The 23274-nt window shown below is 45.6% G+C and overlaps 3 protein-coding genes across 3 annotated transcripts; 2 read left to right on the plus strand and 1 right to left on the minus strand.

Moving 5' to 3' along the window:
* The first annotated feature begins 38 nt into the window (after positions 1–38).
* Positions 39–13212, plus strand: LOC311365585 (putative ATP-dependent RNA helicase ddx6). Its single transcript, XM_084485165.1, has 13 exons — positions 39–185; positions 1411–2527; positions 3710–3814; positions 4306–4435; positions 4711–4857; positions 5141–5235; positions 5596–5718; positions 6462–6590; positions 6931–7047; positions 7464–7527; positions 7645–7746; positions 8057–8270; positions 8598–13212. Exons 2-12 carry the CDS (start codon positions 2279–2281, stop codon positions 8263–8265), a joined length of 1470 nt encoding a protein of 489 aa, XP_084341291.1. The 5' UTR covers positions 39–185; positions 1411–2278; the 3' UTR covers positions 8266–8270; positions 8598–13212.
* A 1138-nt stretch (positions 13213–14350) lies between these two features.
* On the plus strand, positions 14351–19716 carry tomm40l (translocase of outer mitochondrial membrane 40 homolog, like). Its single transcript, XM_084484579.1, has 10 exons — positions 14351–14427; positions 15060–15253; positions 15684–15751; positions 16037–16129; positions 16398–16499; positions 17213–17318; positions 17594–17716; positions 17978–18054; positions 18262–18364; positions 18765–19716. Exons 2-10 carry the CDS (start codon positions 15061–15063, stop codon positions 18902–18904), a joined length of 1005 nt encoding a protein of 334 aa, XP_084340705.1. The 5' UTR covers positions 14351–14427; position 15060; the 3' UTR covers positions 18905–19716.
* An 848-nt stretch (positions 19717–20564) lies between these two features.
* Positions 20565–22097, minus strand: LOC311365615 (uncharacterized protein; the record flags this gene model as incomplete). Its single annotated transcript, XM_084485194.1, has 3 exons — positions 22054–22097; positions 21591–21741; positions 20565–21144 (listed from the first exon to the last, which is right to left on the minus strand). Exons 1-3 carry the CDS (start codon positions 22091–22093, stop codon positions 20565–20567), a joined length of 771 nt encoding a protein of 256 aa, XP_084341320.1. The 5' UTR covers positions 22094–22097.
* Between the last annotated feature and the right edge of the window lie 1177 nt (positions 22098–23274).

Here is a 23274-nt window from a genome sequence, read left to right on the forward strand (position 1 = left end):
AATCCATAGGAAGGGAGAAGTGACGCTGCACGAGGAAGAGAAGGCGACCATGTTAAGCTAGCAAGAGCAAACACAATAGAGACGAATTAATTTCGACTAATTATAGTAATTCAAGAGAACTGCAACGTACGAAACGGATCATCCACCGACAGCGTATCACGAATAACACCTATAAAAACAACAAGGTGGGTTGAGAGTGCGCGTTAACTGGTAAATATATTTAAAAAAACATGCGGGAGTTGTTAGCTACCTAGAAACTAGCGTTAGCCCTGTTTGTGATAACCTTAGCTGGATGCTAAGCTTGATGCTAGCGACCTGGGTAAACCTTCTCTAAAATTATAACCTGGTGAGTTCACTATTTAAAGCGAATTCATTGTATTGTAAGCTTTTGTAGTAACCTGGTTATTTACAACGTATTGGTGCGCGTTATTTTCGCTTAGCATTCAGCGTTAGCTAGCTAGCTGGCTAACAAGATGCTCATTGTTAGGCTAGGTTGATCGGCTAATCTAACCTGGCTAATGGTTAGGTTTCGATTCCTCGGGTTTATTATGCTGTGGCAAAGGACGTGAATGCAAAGGGTCGATTGTACCGTGAGAGGGCTGACCACGACCATGCCCACATATACACACCAGGACACTGGTTAATTGGTGTGTTTTAAGGGGGTGAGCAGTGCTCCACATACATGTAGTCTGTCTACACAAAACTCACCAGAAACTGAATTAGTTGGATAAACTTGGCCAACATCCAAGGCAGTGGGCGAACTCATCTAACAAGTTGTCATCATCTTGCGTTGGCAAGGTGACGTTCGTAATGGTATCCGTAGCCAACTAGATAATATACATTTCCCCCCGCAATATTGAACTCTTCGTTTTTGGATTCACTTTAATGTATCTATATTTTTTACAGACTCTTGACCTTACTTATTTTCGGTCCCGTTGCATAGTTTATAGATCCAGGAACGGTGTAGACGTGGCCGCGTTACCTTCGCGGACAATGGATTAGCTCGGCAAGAAAATACGGTGTTATTCAATATCTATTCAGTAGTTCTGTTGGTTGGCCTTACGAATCTAGTTGGATTATATTGTATTAAACTGCAGAAACGCTAAGAAAAATCTAGACGTTCTTGAAGAGATGTAAATGTGACGCATTTTCAGTTGCCTTTTACGGCTGATGCAGGTGTCCTGTACACCAGCTGTCAAAGAATTGCAGGCATGCATAATATCACTAAGCGGCTATTCCTACTAATAATTCCTGCTCATCAGTTGCTTTAAGACGGCCCTTTCTATTAAGGACATTGAATCCCAGATGAGAAATCTGGTTTATGTTGTGCGATTGTTGTTTTTTCAGTCCTTTTTTACGGTTCGGTTTGACGTCTTGATTGATTTGACTTTCTCTTTTGGTTCATACCAGGTGACGATTCAACCTAGGTGGAGGACCGCATCATTCGGCGAACATCTGCCCAGATACACTGATGTAGGACTTGTGGCCCTCGGGCGAATCACAGCGGGACTCTAGGGCCCAACTGAAAAAGAGGCATAGAGGACTCCATAAGGGGAGATTGAAGCAATTCTGCTTTGGACTAAAGTACCCTTTGTATATATACTTTATTGATGTCAGGAATATTTCACACACCGGAGCGACGTGTTCTCGAGTGGAGAATATCAGACTAAATGACACCATTTTTTTTTTTTGTGGGAATATTTCTAAAAACTTGGCAATCCTATTTTGAACTATGAAATTGAGCAATTCTTGATGGACTCACGGCAACAGGCAGGAATTCTTGTTGAATATAGAAACAGAGTAAAGTATTTAAGTTTATATTGAAGCAGAAGAAGAAGATATTCCACAGGTTCTAATTGCCTTAGTTGTTCTATTTCAGGACTTGAAGCCCTTTGATACTTGTGCACATATAATTTTCTATATCGTGTGCAGGTATATTTACGCATGTGAATGCACATTTCTCTTCATTTTGAAGAGCTCCTGTACAAAGAATTTGCTTTTTCGGTGTGCGTTGGGTCACCCTGTTGTTGAAAGGGGACTGAGCAGCACAGGTTTGTGTAAATACTATCAACTGACTTCTATTGTAAAGCTTTGGACTTCAAAAAAAAGAAAAGAAAAGCAGAGAATATCGAGATTGCTTTAGTACATTTTTCTACTTTTGAAGAGGATTTTTTTTTTTTAAGGAACCATTCCCTTTTCCCTGAGAAGGTGAAGGACGTTGACGCTGTGTGAGAAATAAACTCAAAAACAAACAAACAACGCTGAAAAAAACAACACAATGGCCACCGCAAAGACTGAGAGTACAGCCGCCGCCGTCCTCATGGGACTCAACAAACAGAACGGGCAGCTCAGAGGACAGCCCAAACCCACTATGCTCCTATCAGGACCCCAGGTTCAGGGGAAGGCCGTGGCCCTGCAGCAGAAGACGGGAGGGCCCCCGCAGGAAGGAGGCGGCGGAATCAAGTTCGGAGATGACTGGAAAACAAGCCTCCATCTTCCTCCCAAAGACACCCGGGTCAGAACATCGGTGAGTACTTCCGGCCAGTTCTCCCACACACACACACTGGTCTGACTCGGGCTGGTCAAACCCCACCACCAGCACTACCGTAACACATTATTTATTGTATTACTACGCTGTCTATTGATTAGCCTACACCAAAACCTCCGGCTTTACTCGGTACCGTTTGGTTTTAAGTTTGTCATAAGTTCTCACCAAAAGGTAGTTGCTGCAGTGGTAGTTGGGAGTATCTCAGAACGGGTTAATGTGCCAAGCAGTTCCTTCCTGGAACATTCCGCAGCTCCCTCTCATCGTGTGCTTTGATAGATTGTGAAGGACTGCCGCGTGTAGTATTGTTTTTTATCCTCTCGACGCGCTGCTGTCACCAATGCTGCTGGTGGGTGTGTCAACGTATTGACATTTAAACCAACTGTACAGTAAAAATAAACAAGCTTCTATTTTACAAAAGCTAGGGTAGGCAATTGTGAGAAACCGGCCCGACCAAGCTAGATTTCGAAGAGATCCAGCTGAAAATATCCCACCCCCTCCCTCCAATGCCCCTCCCCCCATAAAAGCGACTAGCTTACTAGCTTTGGCAGTAGGTCTGCCTAGCGTTGTGGAAGACTCTGGTCTTGCACAATAAGGGCAGGGGCAGGTAGCTGAATATGTAGGCAGATGGCCAGGTATGACGGGCAGCATTTAATTAATGCTGAATGAAATGATGGAACAGGATTATTATTACAGGCCTTTTTTCAGCATTTTTGACGTACTGGTTTTTAACGAAGCGTTAATCCATTCATTGATTTGTATCTCTTTACATCGTGGTGGAATTGACAAAAATGGAGCATTAATGTGTCTTAATACCGATCGATCATGTTCCAATTAATAATCTAGTATTGCACTGTATTCCTGAAAACAGGCACATATATATTTAATTGAACCTGAAGTAACAAAGACAAAATGACCATCATTAGGGTGACAATAAAAACATCCTCACACAATTCACAAAGAAAAGTCTTCTTTATTGTTCTGTATTGAACCAGTAGACTCCCGTGAGAAGGAGACCTCCGTCTCCATATCTGAGTGTCTCTCTCACCACAAGGTGCTTTCGGTAAAGATCCTCAGATTATTATTCCAGGCCCTCCTCAGTGTTTTCCTGCCCCAGTGTGAGACCCGTTGTCTTGACCCTCTGTCCTGCTGTCTCTCCCCCAGGATGTGACCTCTACCAAGGGCAACGAGTTTGAGGACTACTGCCTGAAACGAGAGCTTCTGATGGGCATCTTCGAGATGGGCTGGGAGAAACCGTCTCCTATCCAGGTAGGCCTACAACCCCCTCCAGTCTCCATGACGATGGTCTTGGAAACGATGGCGTAAAAATCGACAGCGAATTTGAACAGATTTCAGTCTAAATTTCAGGCCATGATGTTGTATAGGTATAGGTATTTCTTACACTAAACACAAGTCTTGAAAATGACTCATGCCTCATTCCACTCCATTATTTGGAGTGGAATGAGGGTTCCCCACTCAACGCTCAAGATACTGTTGGACCCCCGACAACATAACAGAGTTATGTTGTATGTATTATTATTATTATTATTATGTTTTAGCAGAGTTTAAAACCTAAACATGTCTAGAGTCATTTACAGGAATGCATGAGAACAAAATCACACACACACAAGATACGATGAATTTAATCAGAGTGAACACTGATCCAAATGTTGCGTAACTCTAGCATTTGAGAGAGCAATCGCTAGCGTTCTCTGCCAACATGACCATAAGCTGACGATGGGGGGCTGTGTCTCTTCCAGGAGGAGAGCATTCCCATCGCGCTGTCTGGCCGAGACATTCTGGCCCGCGCCAAGAACGGGACGGGGAAAAGTGGGGCCTACCTCATCCCCCTCCTGGAGAGAATAGACCTGAAGAAGGACTACATACAGGGTAGGACGCCCTGAATACACTACCCAGCTCCCTGTTTGTAGAATAGATCCACTGTTTTCTAGTTGGTGTATAATGTTTCTACCAGTCTTCTACCGGATGTTTAATAGTGCGCCACGTTTTTCTACTAAGATGTAAAGGATTCTGTTACTTATTTTAGTTTTTTATATTTTTTATAATATACTTTTTCCCCCCATCCTTAATTTCACTTACTTGTGCATCCAGCGGTTAATTTGACTGTTTGTCATGTCCTCGTCTCTCTCGCTCTGTCTCTGTAGCCATGGTGATGGTACCCACCAGGGAGCTTGCCCTGCAGGTCAGTCAGATCTGCATCCAGATCAGCAAGCACATGGGCGGGGTCAAGGTCATGGCCACCACCGGCGGCACCAACCTGAGGGATGACATCATGCGCCTGGACGAGACCGGTAAGACCGGCTTCTGATGTCCGCTTGGTGGAAGAAACCAAGTGTTTATATAAATATGCAAAAAACATACAAACATATATGGGTTGAACATTTCTGCTCTTTTCATGAACCAAATGTGCGCTATATAATGTTGAATATAAATTCTACTCTCCCCTCTACCACAATGTATTCTTCTTATTTAACGCTGTTAGACCTTTTTCCATGTGGTGGTTCCTTCACCTGAAGCAGTCTCATTGAGACGTGTCTGCTGTGTTTTGATGTGCACTGCTGTGTTCCTCTACAGTGCATGTGGTGATCGCCACACCCGGCAGGATCCTGGATCTCATCAAGAAGGGTGTGGCCAAGGTTGACCGGGTCCAGATGATGGTGATGGATGAGGTGAGGGGTTATTAAACGGTCTCCAATAAAATGAATCACCCAAAATACATCCTTTTGAAGGGTGTAAAATTTTTTTTTAAATATGCTAATCCATATTTAATTAATATTATTTGAAAATTATTCTGCTCTGGCATCGTAGTTTAAACTTTATATATTCTTATTATAATTGATATTATTATATTGACATCAATTGTATACTGCAAGTCCACCGTCTGATCCAGACATCGTCCCCCTCGTCGTAACCTCGTCGTCGTAAATGTCCTCATAGCTCCCCCATGGCAGAGCTCTCTGACCTAACGCTCCTCTCTCTCTCTCTATCTCTCTCTCTCTGTCTCTCTGTGGTTCCCCCAATCCCGCCAGGCGGACAAGCTGCTGTCTCAGGACTTTGTGGTGCTCATCGAGGACATCATCAGTTTCCTGGCCAAGAACCGGCAGATCCTTCTGTACTCCGCCACCTTCCCCATCAGCGTGCAGAAGTTCATGGTGAGTCTGGCTGTGTGGCCCTTGGCCATCTGGCCCCCAGCCTGGCTCTGTCTGCAGTCGGCGGCCTGGCTGTTGCCCTGGGCATGGGGGACTCTCGCCCGTATGCCACGGGCACTTTCATATGTGGACAAACAACGGATGGATATTGGGATTACAGTTTGAAAATGTTCTTATGGGCTTTATCCCATTTTTAATCTATTTTTTTTTTTATATACATTGGTGAAAATGGAGATAGGAAAGTGGGCTGAGGGAGAGACTGGATGACACGAACCTTATTGTATTTAACCGCGGGTCAGACTCGAACCTGGGTTGCAGCAAGGAGTGTGGCCAATGTTTTTGAGCTGAGGATATCACGGTTTATGAGATTAGTCCCTGACCTGAATCTGCACTCTCCCTTCAGTTTATTTTTGTGATGGGTTGCTATGTACCAACTCTCTGAAGAGGTTTGTTCAGATCCATCACCAGCCCAAATTGGTGACCTCTTGCTAAGTAATTTACATAATCAAATCCATATTTTTATTTGTTCAAATGGGTGTGTCCATCTTGTATCTCTACCTCTATCTTCCTTCCTCCTGTCTACCTCTCCCTTTCTTGTCTACCTTTATCTACTCCTTTCTTAATCTGTCTCCTCTCTTCCCCACTATCTACTCCTTTCTTCATCTGTCCCCTCTCTTCCTCATGGTCTTCCATCTCTAGCCCTCCTCCCTCCACCAACACCCTGTAACGGTCCTCTCTCTCCCCAGAACAAGCACCTCCAGAAGCCCTATGAGATCAACCTGATGGAGGAGCTGACCCTGAAGGGCATCACACAGTACTACGCCTACGTCACGGAGAGGCAAAAAGTCCACTGTCTCAACACCCTCTTCTCCAGGGTAAACCTCACACACCCTCAGCCCTGCCTCGGAAACACTGCAGCTGTCACATGAGACCTTAGGTCTTGTATAATGTTGTTTACAGGTGTTTTGGATTGTAGGATTACACAACTTCACAGAATCATGCCAGCCATAATGCAGAACAAACGGTTTAATGACATGATCCTAAGGAACCAATAAAGACGAAGATGGGATTAATAATAAACGTCACATCACAAAGGATGGCTTTATCTGATGGTTTCCTTCCCAGTCCGACCATACCACACACCCATAGAATCTAACTAATCACATTTTGCGCCCACTTTATCAAATTCTTTATTTTACTATTTTTTTGTTCCAGCTCCAGATCAACCAATCGATCATCTTCTGCAACTCCACCCAACGGGTGGAGCTCCTGGCCAAGAAGATCACCCAGCTGGGCTACTCCTGCTTCTACATCCATGCCAAGATGATGCAGGTGAGGGACACTCTTTCAGAACACCTGATTCGTCACGGAGGCCAAGTGGCGGTGTAGCGTTATGCTACACACATTGGCAAAGGGTGTTTTTCGATGACTCATTATTTATGAACCTTTTCCACATTCAACATGGAGGACACATCTAAGCAATAACATGAAAATAGAAATAGTAAACTTGATAGTATAGTAAAAAATTGTAAACATGAGTAAAACAGAATGGTCTAATTTAAAATAAAATGTCACATGACACGTTTGTCACATTGGCCAAATAAACAGCAGTGAAAAAAGGACAAACACTTTTCTTTATGAATTGCGTGAATCATTTTGGAGGGTGTTTTAATAGTGTCAATTTAATGATGGTAGTTTGGTCTTGATGTTCGTTAAGCTTCAGTGAAGTATATTTGTGTCTTTTCCAGGAATACAGAAACCGCGTGTTCCATGACTTCAGAAATGGACTGTGCAGAAATCTGGTCAGCACCGGTAAGTCTCCTGAACTGCTGACGTTTACAGATTTAAAGGTTGAACCGTTTCACACATGACATTTAAAAGGTTTGATGGCTTCTAAACTGTCCCTTTTTGTTTGCCACCTTCCAATAGACCTGTTCACCAGAGGCATTGACATTCAGGCTGTCAATGTGGTGATCAACTTTGACTTCCCCAAGAACGCAGAGACGTACCTTCATCGTATTGGACGATCAGGTACGACCCAAGTGTCCCTATGGTGGTCTTCATGGTTTTGTTATTTTGTGCTCACAATAAAGAATATTCTTAGTCTATTGATCCCTGTAAGGAAATTCTTTGTTTTGAGAAATGCACACATAATACAAGTTGCCTCCAGAAAGAAAGACAAAATGACTACAGTTGAAAGGCAACTTTGTTCTTTTGCGCTCACCATCCTGTTTTATATTATCTATTTATCTCCATGCATCTCACTCTTTCTTGCACTCTCGCTCTCTCTCTCTGTTTGTGCGTGTGGCTCTCTGCCTTTTCTTTCTCTCTCACTCTTCAGGGAGATTCGGTCACCTGGGCTTGGCCATCAACCTGATCACCTCGGAGGACCGCTACAACCTGAAGTCCATCGAGGACCAGCTGATGACGGACATCAAGCCCATCCCCTCCTGCATAGACAAGAGCCTGTACGTGGCCGAGTTCCACTCCGCCAACCCCGACTGCGAGGTGGAGGAGGTGGACGAGAGATCTTCCCGGCAACAAGACTGAGACTGGTGAGGACATGATGTACATGTGCATCGTTGTGTAGGTTGACATCATGGCTATCATGTTTCATCATTGTCGTTGTTTACAGATTTTTAGTTAACAAAATAAAATGTTGCTTTTATAATATTTGCGATTTTACTTAATAGTAGTACTTGAAGGTTGGTCATGAATGTTAGGAAAACAAATGTTTCTGGTTATGATCTGTTCAATGATCTGTCGTGTTTGATCCGTTCAAAATGGTAAGTGTTTTGATTGGTTGAAAATGGGCACATGTCATGTTTACTTGCTCTGTCAACAATGGCACTCTCTTCTCTCTCCCTGTCTCTCGTCCCCAGGACCGCTGGACTTGCCAGGCTTTTGCACTAACATCAGGCTACTATCCATCGGCCTCACATCTTACAACCTCAGCAACTTCTTTGGAGATTAGGTGGATGTAAAGGCTTTTTGACTTTTCTTTCAGCAATAAGAGCTGCAAAAAGACATTATTTTTTTGTTTTGTTCTCCCCTCCTTCTCTCTGCGTTGCTCATACCCCGTTTTGCACCAAACCCAAACTACCCCGTCATCTTGTCTCTGATCCTCTCCACACTTCATGTTTCGTCTCCCCCCCCCCCCCCCCCCCCCAACCCATCTCCAGTACCAGCCGTCACATCTGCCACCTGCCATCTCCTCTCCTCCACAAACCGTTTTTACAACTTCAGAAGACATAAGGTGTTTTTTCTTTTACTTCAAACACAAAATACAGCCGACACATTTGTCAGAAAACGTTTGAATATTTCAGTTGAGTCTCAAAAGCAACCACTTTCCAGAACGTACGCACACACCAACATGAACCGAGTGCGGTGTGTAAGTGAGGACTCCCAAAACGACAAGAGTAGGAAGTATAGTTCAAGCACAGCGTCCCAAGAGTTTAGCGTTTCCGGCATTGAGCTCTTCCTGGTTTATTAAAAGGTCTTCTGACAGAGTTGTTGGCCGTATTTTGTGACTATGAAGCGCCCTTCCAAATTCTCACCAGGCTTGTAAGCAGAGCCTGTAGAAAAGCATGGCAGAGATGAGTAGATGGGTGGCAGAGACGTGTGCGTGACGGAGGAGTTGACTTTATAATCGACCCATCCTTGTTTTGAGTCTATTCTAAGCTAAATAACCCATTAGGGAAGAGGAAAGGAGGAACGGTATTAACAGATTTAGTCCGGCGACAGCCCAACACGGGGACCCTTGTAAAAGAAATGTCAGACACGATTGTGAAGTAGGCCTTTTGGGTTTGTGTTTCTTTCTTAACGCTACGACGGTGTAGTTCATCAGCCTGACTCCACAACCGCTGTCGTCACTTAAGTGCCTTACTTACCTTTCATAAACAAAACTCTCTCATCCCCACTTCTGACCCCATCACACACCACCACCGCGACTCATCACGCAGCTCAACGGCACAAAGCACAAGTCATGCAGTTTAGCAATCTGGATTTATTTGAATGACAGACAAAAGCGAAACGGTGCGTGTTAACAGCACGGCTCAAACTCCTGGTCTAGAAAAAATACAACAACCTGAATGTGAACCCATCTTTTTAAGGTGATACGCAATAAGAAAAGGGCAGCTTGGTTTTAAGTACTCGGTGAATGTAAAGAAACCGACATTCACCTAGATATTCTGAGGAGGCCAGGAAATAGTGGGTCCCCATTATAAATACTAGGGTTGCTGATCCACAAGGACTGTACCATCCCTAAAGAAATGTGAGTTTGACTTCATATGGATAGGCCTCGGTTTGAGGCGTCTCCCCAGCGAAAGTGTTTGGCTGAAACGCTCAATCTTTGAATCGCGGCAATGTAAGAAGGCCGCTTCTTCAACTGACAAAGAACCCGCAGGATAGAACTCAAACAGACCGGTTTAGGCCAGATTAACAAAGGTACCTCCTACCCCTTCCCTCCCCTCCCGCCGCTAAAAAAACATTGTTATTTAAAATTAAGTATTTGTTTGGTTTTTCCAGCTGATCATAGCCATGATAAACCATGATAAACATTTTGTTGGGTTTGGTGCAAAACAGCGCTTTGACTTCTGTGTGTACAGTACAATTCCTTTGTTTCCCTGCTGCTGGACATTATCAAAATATATTTGGAAAAGAGAACAGAAAAACTTTTTTTTTTTTTACCCCAATCCATACACTTCACCTTTACTGTGAGTGTACTGGATGCCAATGTATACTGCAGCCTGTTTCGAGAAGGCCAAGCTCTTAAGCGTGTTTTTTTTTTAATACCGTAAACCAGGCATTGCAAACCTTATTTAAGTATTTTATGTTTTTGTTTCTCGATCAAATCCTTGAAATGCCAAACGTTATGTCTTTGTGGGGGATTTGCTTTGTTTTTCGTTGTGTTCAAGAAGGTTTTCACAGGCCCAGGGACCACCAAGAATCTCTACCACATAAAAACCACAATGTAGAAGCCCACATCCCCCAAGAATTAGCAGAAACCAGTTGGTTTCAAAATGGCAGCCATGGGAGCGTTTGATTTGTCCCTCCCTCAACCCCTTAGGAATCTTATTTTTGTTTGTTTTGCAATCCCTAAATAATGAGGGACTTGTTGTATTTGAGGATCTACTTTAAAAGCGAAATTGTAGCAATTGAAAAGGCAGCTGTGACCCCCGCCCCCTCACCTCTTAGAATGAGATCAACTTAATTATAAACGCATAGAATCTCTTTTTATTTTCGTTTTTAATTTGGACAAATCTTGAAATGAGGGTGGAGGGGGTGGGGGCTCATCCTTGACTTGACTGGATCCGGTGAGGGGTTTAGGGGTTAAGTTCAGCTGTCTCTTGGGAGGGGTCTGTTTTTATTTCATAGTCCCCCCCCCCCCCCCCCCTCTCCCCTCCACCACCGGCTCTGTGGTACTTCAGATGTTGAACAGTTGAGCAAAGGCAAGCAGTCGCTCAAAAGACAGATTTCCTTTCCCCGCTTGTTGGCTATCTATAAGTAACTGCTAGCATGAGAGAGGGGGGGGAGATGGGGAGAGAGAGAGAGGGGGGAGAGTTTCGCTAACAAGCCCGGTAGCATCAGCCCCTATTCGGCCCTGTTGCTCCATCACATGAGTGTCCCGGCGATAGTTTAAGACCGCATCTCCCACTCTGTGATTTCTTGATTCCACAAGGGCAAAACTTCCTACGGGAATTAAGAATGTTTTTTTTAATTTTCTTTTTAGAAAACCAATTGTAAATGATTATTGGTTTACATAAATCGTTTACAATTAGAAAAAAAAAATAAGTTTGCTTCATGGTGGTGGAGTTATATTTTTCCTTTTTTTTTAAGATGGAGAATTTCAGGATTTACATTGAAGCAAAACCAAAAAGTGTGTGTGAGAAAGATGGTGTGTGTGTGAGTGATTGTGTGTGCGTGTAGCATAATGTCAAGGTGTGTGTGTGTGTGTGTGTGTGTGTGTGTGTGTGTGTGTGTGTGTGTGTGTGTGTGTGTGTGTGTGTGTGTGTGTGTGTGTGTGTGTGTGTGTGTGTGTGTGTGTGTGTGTGTGTGTGTGTGTGTGTGTGTGAGAGAGTGAGACCATGTGGTCCGGAGTGTCCCTGGAGGACTCCCTATGTGCAGCCTCAACACAAACGTCTCCCACTGCTGAACTCATCAGCGCCGATGCACTGCATTCCTAACAAACTCCTCCGGAGATGCTTTTACACAGACTGCATGTAGGTGTGTCCTCTGAACGTTTGTGTTCGACTGGGTGGGCTCGCTCTTTGTTTCTATGGCAACACTCTGGCTGCTGTCATGGTAGCTTACACATGTCTGCTTTTGTTTAATTTTGTTTTTTTCATGGATGTTGACATGCCCCCCCGCCCCCTTCCTAATGGGAGCAGTTTGTTTTGTTTGTTGTTTTACTCCCATGGTCTCCTTGGTGACCAGCGAACAAGAACCAAATCGACAGACTAAACTAAAAGATATCTCTGCACATAAATGGGTTGAGATTTGATCAATGTACCGAGGATCTAACGCTTCTCTGGACTTTGTCTGAATTTTAGACATGATTTGACACTGAATACGCGAAGTTTACCAAGTCGGGTTTGAATTGAACCAAGATTTTGTTTAGTTTGGAAGGGATCCATCCACCCTTGTTTTCTCTTCACCAAGGACCTGGGCTGTGGGAGGGTAAATGTTCTCTGTTCTGGCCATCTGATGTAACATGTATGTCACACGTCCTGCTACAGGTGTCACAGGTGTGCTTGCTCGGGAGGGGGAGGGGGGGAGGGAGAAAGTTAATGGAAGCCGGGGGAAGAAAGGAAATGATTGTCATTTTCCGGAGTAAAAAACATTGATGGGGTGGGAGGGTGTAATTGGGTAAAATAAATTGGCTGAAAATTGGGTTGGAGATAATTCGGAGAACAAATTGGCAACCTTTTTTTATTTTATTTGTTATTTTCTTTAATTGGATAAGTCAGAAGTCTATCTGGCCTCGTTAAGACGCCCCTGTTTGAAACGTGGTCTGTAATGAACTGGATGTATCTGAGGTCGCCCTGGATCTCACCACACACCACTTGAGTTTTGGTCAAAACAAAAGCAGACCCTCAACATGTTTGGCACAAGGAATGCTGAGGAGAAAATAAATTACATGTATTCATTATTTTATTTTTACCCATACGAGGAAATTAGGCTTGGGCTCTGATTGGCTGAAGAGTCTGAGGAATGAAAGTCTTTTATTTTGACCCATTTGTTTTTGTTCCTATATTGGCCCTTTATGACTTGACACCGATTAGGACTTTTATTTTGGATAAATTGGCTTAAAACTTTTCAACAATTGTATACCGTCATCAATTTGGCTGTTTTTAGTTCGCCCTTAAATTGCATTGATAAGGCCAGAATATTCAAGTGACTTCTGCAGATGATCTTCAGTCGCCTCCATTGTTGTAACTACATCAAAATAAACATGGGGGCTGCAAGAAAATCTCAATAAATTGCAACTAAAACATATCCTCTTGTCTGTCGTCTTTTCATGCTTCAAGAACACCAGTCTCTCCACTTATTTCAAGGGTTAGTCAGTAATACAAATGCCTTTTTATTTTCACCTTTTAGGTTGCCCGTTACCGATACTTTCAGGGATGCCAGGGTGAAATTGGACAGGGGGCCCGATTTTTTTCAAGTGAGACCTCAGGGGGCTGGATTACACTTTGAAAAGGCCAAACACTGACTCAACACATGGATAGGTAGGCTATTTGAAATTATTCATGAAGGCCTACACATCAAAAATAAATTGTATGACACCAAAATAGCCTCACAATGAGGCCTCCAATTACACTACTAAAGCAGGAGACAGTTAACCTGTAAAAACGTAACATTTTCCAATCAGGCATGCAAACTAGTCACCTTTCGGCGAAATTCGCCGTTTTTTAAACAAAATTGGCCACTTGTGTGATTCGTGGAGATCCATTGAGAAATCATTGGGGGTGGGGGGTCTACAGTCTGACGAAAACGAGACGATAACTAAATAAAAATCAATTTAGCCAGTTTACTTTGAAAAGCACGAACACTATCATAATACTCTGTGACGAGTTTGTTGCGACCCTGCATAGTAACATTCAACACATTTAGATGTTCCGTAATGTCCACTAAAAAGGCAAGATCCCTGGTCCATTCTGGGTCGTCCAATTCCACCACAGGCTTCCCTTTACTCGGCTATGAACTCGGCTATCTCTGTGTAATATGTAGAAATGTTTGAGCACTGCGCCTCAGGGTCCGGCCCGCGGGCCGTAACCCTGGCATCCCAAACTATAGAGCGTATACAACATATTGAACCCGAGACCCACGTGCTCCAAACGACCTTCAACGTATATCACCGTTGCGTTTAAATACGCCTCAATGCAACCAGCCGACGTCGTGGTCGTCGACCAATCCGCATGCCCAACATAGTTCGCCGCTCCCATTTACAGCTCACAACACTTTCATCGTCCAATAGAAATTCACTCGAGCTCTAAGCCACGCCTTTCATTTTACATTATAGTTGGACTTGCTGGTTGCACATTTGATGATTGACCGGCGCTTCTGCCAAGAAGGTTTGACGTCTGGACTCTCTTACCCAATCAAGCAGTCGTATCCAAAAATGGAGGCGGGTCGACGCCCCACGCTCGTCCTCTTCTGAGGTACTGCATGTTATAACTTCCGGCCGTACTGTCCTCTGGAAAATTCAACGTGAGTAGCTAATGTTAGCGCTGTATGTCATTCCACAAGGTTTAAAACGGGTATACAAAAAATTCCAGTGCTCGTGTCTGACTGGAAATACCTTTCTATTCAATGACTCTAAATGTTTTTCCATCCCGTGTGGGATTGCCAGGCGCTGTGCATGGTGCTAGAACAGCTAGCCTGCTAGCCGACTAGTCATTCGCCCGCAGCAGAGCACTAGCTTAGCTACGCTAAAGGCCAGTCAGTCTTTATTAAAACTCCACCTCATCGCGCATTAAAGTGGGGCTGGAGGTGTTATCTAAGTCCATAGGTAATACCACTGTCTCCATCATCACCGGTTTCGCTATTCATTGGCCAATGAGCGGCCATTCGTTTTCATTAGGTTGAAATGAATGAATGAAGACCGATGTGATGTCACCGTTTGTAATTCATTGCATTGTGAATGACACATTAAGGGATTCTTACCGGATCTATGTCTTGTTAAACCCATGTCACTTGAATTAAACGGATTTCGTTACCTTACTTAAACCATATGTGTACTTATGCATCTACATGTTCTCGTTTCCCGTAATTACACGAGTAACCGGCCATTCAATGACACTCTAATTTGTTCCCATCTCCTGGCTTCTTCATCGTCTCAGAATGGGGAGTGTTTTGGCAGCCAGCTCCCCCCCACCGCCGGTTCCCGGGAGCGCCCCCGCTCCGGGGATGACAGTGCCCCCGGGCTTCGGGATGCCCTCGGTGACTCCGGTCCTACCCGCTGCCGAGGAGGCGGAGGCGGAGAGCCCCTTGCCCAACCCCGGGGCGTTCGAGGAGTGTCATCGGAAGTGTAAAGGTAAATAGTGAGGGGGATTGTGTTGTCATGGTGCGTTTGTCGTTAACCTAATTTTACATTTTTCACCTTAGATAAAAAGCTAAATAGTCATTTAACACGTTGAGTCTTTTCCCGTCTTGGAAAGGACTTCGACATAGCTTGATATTTACCTCTCAACAAAGGTGGGGCTTGACCAAAACCTTGCCATAGCAATGGTTTAAATCCCCTGTGTGTCATGTTCACACACACACACACACACACACACACACACACACACACACACACACACACACACACACACACACACACACACACACACACACACACACTATCTCAAATGTCCCAAAAAAATTAATGCCACTGTTGAGCCCTCTCTCTCTCTCGATAATCAATGAATGGTACGTGCTTGTTGTACTTGACTGTTGAGCGTGTGCTTTCATCTGCCCTCCAGAGGTGTTCCCTGCTCAGATGGAGGGCGTCCGGCTCACGGTCAACAAGGGCCTCAGTAACTACTTCCAGGTCAGTTCTGTCCCGCCCTCATAACCACTTCCGGGTCATTTACAGGCATTTGTTTAGTACGATTTGCATTAGCTGTAAACACTGTTGTCTCCTATCTTCTTTATTTGGGGACACGTTTAAGAGTTGTTGTTTTTTTAATGGTGGGTTCATGCCAAGAAAAATTGAATAAATAAATAAATTGCAAGACAATCAATACATACAAGCTCTAAGAAGTTTTATACCTGTGTGTTTCAGACGGTATGGTTCATCAAGGCCAGAGTTATAACGTGTGTTTAACGTGTGCAGGTGAACCACACGTTGATGCTGAGCACGCTAGGAGACTCCAGCTACAGGTTCGGGGTCACCTACGTGGGAACGAAGCAGACCGGCCCTTCCGAGGTATCCCTTTAGAGATCACCAATACCCACTAACCAATCGTTTAGAGTCATTCATCATATTGTTTTACCTCAGCTGTCAATATTTTACATTGCTATGTGTATTGGGTACACTATGTATGTATGATAGTTATTTTTTTAATCAGTTTCCAATTATTGTCCCTAGCTTTGCTCTGTCACCCACCTTTCCCACCTGGGTTTTATGGAGCGACTCTTATCTTGTGAGGTCTGCTTGGTCTGAGGTCTTCTGCTTGTGTTTCTCCTGGCTCCAGTCTTTCCCGGTGGTGGTGGGCGACATGGACAACAGTGGCAGTCTCAACGCCCAGATCATCCACCAGGTCTCCAACCAGATCCGCTCCAAGTTGGCTTTTCAGGTGCGTTACCATGGTTATCGACCGTGTGTGTGATGAGTGTGATTCATTCAGATTGCTTTAAAAGAAGGAATCTAAAGGATTTATTTCGGCTAGTCTTTAAAGGTGTCTTCCGAGGAGAAACCGTTTAGTACTTGTTCCTTTTGAAATACGATAGGTCACTCGGAGTTGCATAGGCATGCTGAACGTGAAAATGTTCTTCTACCTCGATTGCCTGCATTAGCAAATTAAAGAAAATAGACGCATAAACGAGCGAATCAGAAAAGCCTCACCAACTGACGTCATTTGGTGAATTAGTATTCATGGCCTCGCCCACCTTGGCTTGCGAAGGCCCACAGGAAGACAGTATTGAGTTTGTGCCTGTGCTATTTGTGGCGATAACAAATCAACGTTGCATCTCTTGGCAAAGAAAGAAGAGTTGAGGAAGAAATGGTTGGATTGGACATTACCACTCGGGGCACGGTGGCTGGAGCTGAGCTCCCGGACGCAGTGCACGGCGGTCGAGGCACCACGGCCGGTGCACCGACGGTGTCCGGGAGCTCAGCTCCGGCCGCGGTGCACCGAGGCAGCTCTTCTTTCTGTATTCAATCAACCAGAAACCCCCAAGGAGTCCAGTGGTTCTCTCTCTCCTTCTCCCTCTCTTGTTCTCCCTCTCTCTCTCTAGTCCCATGCACCTGGTACCAGACGTTATATGTTTGTTCTTCTTCTGCCCTCAGACCCAGCAGCAGAAGTTTGTGAACTGGCAGGGAGACGCAGAGTGGCGCGGGGAGAACTTCACCGCCGCCGTCACCCTCGGCAACCCCGACGTCCTTGTCGGCTCTGGTAGGTCGACGGTCGCTTAGCAACCATCCCTTTGGAGCGAAACGAATCGATTTCAAAACAAACGCTTCACAAATGGCGGTGTACAATCCAATGACAGCGAGTCTGAGTCGCCTCATGGAAGACTCGCCGTGGAGGTGGGAGGGGTCCGCTGGGAAGGTCATGAATGAACAGTTCTCTGCTCTGCTGGGAGAAACGACCTTTACACACTCCTCTGCTGTGAACGTAGCATAGGAACCGCCCGAGCGCTCTCCTAACCCCTCTGGTGGTCCTCCTAGGTATCGTCGTGTCCCACTACCTGCAGTCCATCACCCCCTCCCTGGCCCTGGGCGGAGAGCTGGTCTACCACCGCCGGCCCGGAGAGGAGGGCACCGTCATGTCCCTGGCGGGACGCTACACAGGTGTGTGTGTGTGTGTGTGTGTGTGTGTGTGTGTGTGTGTCTTTCTGTCTGTATTGTGTATCTGTGTATTGTCTGTCTGTAATGTGTGTGTGTGTGTGTGTCAGTAATGTGTGTCTGTATCTGTTAGTGTGTGTCTGCCTCTAATGTGTGTGTGTCTGTCTGTGATACCGTCGGAGCTCACTGTGTAGGATCTTCCTGATCCAACATGAGGAGTTAAACCAATGGGCTCACAGTAACATGATGCAACGTCTCCCCCGACAGGCAACAACTACATCGCCACATTGACAGTAGGGGGTGCCGGTGCCCACGCCTCGTACTACCACAAGGCCAACGAGACGGTACTACACTTACAATACACTCAGACAAAGCTAAAACAATGCTGTGTGGGTTTATGCGTGACATCTCCCAAAACAACCGAGAGCGTTATGAATGGCTTTTTCTGTGACGCTCCATACATGATACTAGGAGGTGTTTATGTGGCCGTCTTGTTGTCCTCCACCCTCTCTCATCTGCCTCTGTGGTTGTTGTTGTCGTCGTGGTTCCAGCTGCAGGTGGGGGTTGAGTTCGAGGCGAGCACCCGCATGCAGGAGACCAGCGTGTCGTTCGGCTACACGCTGGACGTGCCCAAGGCCAACCTGCTCTTCAAAGGTACGCTCCCCACATCCGTGAGAATGCCTAGAGCTGACGTTGCGTTGTGAAGGTTGACTTTTTGTTTTTGTTACGGTTGTCAAACTGCCCTTTGAACCAAGGTTATGGCCGTGTGACGATACGAGATTGTGCCGTGTTTATTTAAGGATTTCAGTAACAGCGTCTTATTTCCTTTCATATTACATTTTACATTGAGGGTATTTAGCAGACACTTTTATCCAAAGCGACTCACAATAAGTGCATTTGTCAGAAGAAGTATTAAGTCGTCATGACATCCGGACATTATCCTTGCGCGTCTTTACCAACGGTGTTAGCTTTGTGTGTCGCTATACCCCCCCCCACTAACGTGTGCATGGTGTCTCCCCCCGTCCTCCCGTTCCCCCCCCCCCCCCCCCCCCAGGCTCGGTGGACAGTAACTGGGTGGTCGGCGCCACCCTGGAGAAGAAGCTGCTGCCCCTCCCCCTCACGCTGGCCCTGTGCTCCTTCCTCAACCACCGCAAGAACAAGTTCCAGTGCGGCTTCGGCGTCACCATCGGCTAAACCGGCCGGGACCAGCCGGACCCGGCGGCTCTGGGAGGGGGCGGGGGCGGGGCGTGGGAGGGGAGGGGAGGGGTTCATACACACATCACGGAACTGACAATCGCACTGTGGACGAAAAAAAAGCCGACACCCGTCCGCGGCGTGTGATGACGTCGCGCACCGCCGGGTCACGCTTTGTCGACAGCGAAGACCTCGTCGAGCCGCGCCGTGACCTCACAAGCAGTGACGCCACGGAGCGTCGCTGCGAGTGCTGACGTCATACATACGCCGTCCCTGAGGCCGCACGTCATCATCATCATCCTCTTCATCATCATCAGGGTCTCTCCCCAGCCTGATGTCAGCGAGACCCCCCCCCCCCCCCCATATACGCTGTCGGCTCTACGATAACGAGTGTACATAAGATTTAACGGCGTACGGAAGGGGGTGGGGGGGGGGGAACGGCGTCTTGGGCTGTGATGAAGAATGTCATTAATAAATCCTCAGCAGAATCACAGGGAACTGATCTACACCTCTTTGACCCCTGAACTGCGGTTTCATTTCTATCATGTAGTCCAGTGCCTGTTTTTTTTTGTTTACGCTGTATTTCTGAAGGGGGGAGGGTTTGATTTCATGTTTTGTACTGTAAAGTCATGGCACAAAGTCCATGAAGTGTGTTCTGGTTTTCTTTGTGTTGTCTGTGGGGGTGGGGCGGTGTGGGCCAAGTAGAACTAATATAAGAATGTGTGTAAGTCGTGCTACATAACCTGTCATTGTTGTTTTCTCACTGTGGACGGTCAATATAAAAATATATATATGGAGAAGTATATATATATGACCTGTATATATCTATTGGGGAACGATAAATGCAATTTCTTATCAAAAAACATGTCTTGCGTCCATTACGTTTTTTACCCACCTTCAGACTAATGTTACTGAGCTTTACTACAGTCAACACTTAGTTCAATGAAATGCTGAAGTGGTGCTACTGAGCTCAAGATCCCAATCAGGAGCCTTACGAGACAAGAGGCATGTTTCACCTGAGGGTCACTGTTGAGCAAACACAGAGGCTCATAACGCTAATTATGGGTGTGCTGCACTATGTACCAGGGCAGATTGGACCCAGTAGACCCATTGGTATTAAGAGAGATACTGAAAAGGGTGTTTTCAACATGTATTTTTTAAGGAATATTTATTATTCAGAACAGTTTGTGAGACTGTTCAATGTTGGTTTTAGTCCTCATGTAAAATACAGCAGACCCAAATGGTGTCCCATGATAATTAGAGATCAAGTTAGGATAAGATGGTTCTTTATTAATTCCAGGCGCTGCAGTGGGGAACAGTTGGGTTGGGGCACTGAGGATAAAGTAGGTTCAGTATAGCATGCCTCACAACATGGGCCACTCGCCCATTCAGTGGGGTCTCTGGGGTACAATTTATTTATTTATTTTTTATGAAGCATTTAGCTGTGATTCATTTTAATCTGTATGATTCTAGAAGTAAACAACCCAACCTTTCCTCTTGAAGGATTTTACTCAAGTCTATGATTCTGGCATGACAAGAACTTCACACGATAATTGGCGCTTAAAAATACTTTTTATTTGTTCAATTCAACATTAAATAACCAGTGTGTCTCAAGACAAGAGGGGGGGGGTCATTTTGGATGGGTCTCAGGATTGATCCATTACTGGATCTTCTCACTGAAGGACTTCCAGAGCTGGGCTAGCTGGTTCTGCAGGTCCTGTGTGTTGATGTTCAGCTTGGCCTTCAGCTCCTCTCCCATGGGGGTCAGGCTCTGCTGGATCTCCTGGCTCTTCTGGGCCAGCTTGGTCTGGAAGTCCTGGGTGATGGGCTCCATGTTCCTCTGGAACTCCAGCATGCTCTGGTCCACCTTCTGCTTCAGGCCCTCGGTCAGGGGCCCCATCTGGGTCTGGATGCCCTGGAGGCTCTGGTCCAGCCTCTCCTTCAGCTCCTGGCTCCTCTGCTGCACGGTGGCCTTGAGGGTCTCGGCGTCCAGGGACTGGGCGAAGGGCAGCACCTCCTTCTGCAGGTTCTCCATCTGCTTCTGAAGCTCCTCCTTCAGCTCGGCCACGTAGGGCTCCAGCTGCACGCCGGCAGAGGCCAGCTCCGTGTCCATGCGGGTCTTGAGGGCCTCTGCCTCCTGGGACAGCTTGGCCAGCAGCTCCTGGGTTATGGGAGCCACCTGGGTCTGGAGGGCCACGGTGTACTGGTTCATGGCCTCAGAGCTCTCGGAGATCCTGGTGCTGTAGAGAGGGAGGGGGGGGGAGGGGGGAGGGGTGGGGGGGTTGAGGGAGGGAGGAGGGGGTCAGTGAAATGCAGCGTGTGATACTAGAATGACCTTTGACTTGTCTAATCAGTGAAAAGCATTCCACTGATGTAGTTAGTAATACATCAAACTAATCCCGTCAGAATAGGGCTTTTATTTGCTGATTGAACGTGTCCTGGCAACAATTTTGTTTTGTAAAATACTGTCTCTACCTCTTTTATGCACAAACTGTACTTCCTATGTCCTTAATCTGCAACTGCTGATTTTGAGTTGCTTTTTCGAAAACTATGGTTGCGCCAAATTTTGACTGGTTTACAGTAACGGTAGTGACTGTGTTTTGATCGTCCCGGCCTTGGGATGAATAAGACTGAAAAGGCCTCAACGACTGAAACAGAACCTCCAGGTAAATGTAAGAGCTCTTACTTCACTTCCTGTCCCAGGGCAGACTGTTTGATCTGCTGGAGGGAGTCCTCGGCAGTGGTGGTTGCCTTGGCAACGTAGTCCCAGAAAGCATCCTGGACCAAGGCAAGGTTGGTCTTGGCCGGGTCCTGCCACAGCAGGTTTGCGTTGCACGCTGTGAGGAGGAACATCCAGGATTTTAGAAACATTACTGCTATTTGGTCATTAAAGTGACTTACAGTGAATAAAGATACACGTCATTGCACACGTCATTGCATTTCACTGCGTTTTTTGTATATGTATGTGACCAATTAAGCTCTTGAATCTTGAATCTTGAATTAAGGAGAAGGTAGGATTAGGGCATCTCGCTGACCTACAGGTTAGAATGCAGACAGGGGGAATCTAACCTAGTACCCTTCGGCAGGGACTTAAACCCCCTGTAGCCACTACACTATCCCGCCCCAGGATATGAGATTCCTTCACTTACCAGTGAAAAGGGTCAGCGCTAGCACTGCAAAGACCTTCATGGTGGTAGTGGTGGTGGTGGTGGTGGTGACACTGGTGGTTAAAGAAAGAAACACACATTCAACACTCAATCCGAAATAAATCCATCATCTGAGAATCGAATGCAACACCACTGGTCATCGAGGTACAATATCAGAGGTCGGTGTGAATATATCGTCTTACCTGCCTGGGAGCCTTGAGGAGTTGTTGTGGCTGAGATCTCCTCTCTGGACCTTTTATAGCGTGTTAGCAAGGGCAAAGTTCGTCATTGTGCCCTGTTGTACGCCCTCCTGTCCCACCACGTTACATTCCCTGTGACCTCATCATCTGATTACCCCCACTGGATTATGATGGCCATCAGTGGCATTACAAACACCACCCATTCTTCCCCCCCACCCATCTAGCGCTCAGAACCAAGATGGTGTTCGGTGTTTAACGATAAGCTACTTTAACATAATTGTCCCCTTTTGGTGGATGCTTTTCCCTATGGCTTTTGTCCCAAGCTTTTGAAAAGATTGTTAGCATTCTGAGAATGGGTGGTCTGTCCGTCAGTCCATCCGTTTATCCCCCCCCCCCAGGGTTGGGACTGGAGAACCATGGGCTCAAAGGTTTCCTTTGATAGTCTAACATCAAGATACATGTTAGTGTATGTCAGTGTCTAAGTGTTTAAGCGTGCCCTGTGCTTTTTCTCAATCAATGGAAAACTGTATGAATCAATCGAGTCACACAGCAGTTACCCAGTATTTCTACATCTAACCTCACGTTTTCAGTGTGTTGCTTTGCTGACGCATTGCATTGCATCATGAAGGTATCTTTCACCTTTGCATACATGGGACTCAAGCATTCAGCCTTTATTTTCTAATGGTTTGAAGCCATTTTAACCAATTTTCTTCTACAGCCTAGATTTCTCTTTTATGAACAACTCTTTGTCATTATAACAAAATAAATATAGAATATGGGCAAAAGGGAAAGGCTAAATTATCTAACCAATCCTAAGTTATTTTAATATCTAATCTCAAAAGTTACAATAGATAACTTCAAAAGAATACCTTCCGTACAAATACAAATACACTCAAAATGGCCGCCATGACTTGTGTTTCTTTGAAATCGGTTGACTTCCTGATCCCTGTGATTCAGAGACAACCCTTCAACCGATGACGCATAGTCATCATCAATAGTGTGCAACCTCAGGTCAGCTTCCACA

This window comes from Micromesistius poutassou (assembly GCF_964030765.1).
Source record: "Micromesistius poutassou genome assembly, chromosome: 20".
Classification (NCBI taxonomy): Eukaryota; Metazoa; Chordata; class Actinopteri; order Gadiformes; family Gadidae; genus Micromesistius; species Micromesistius poutassou.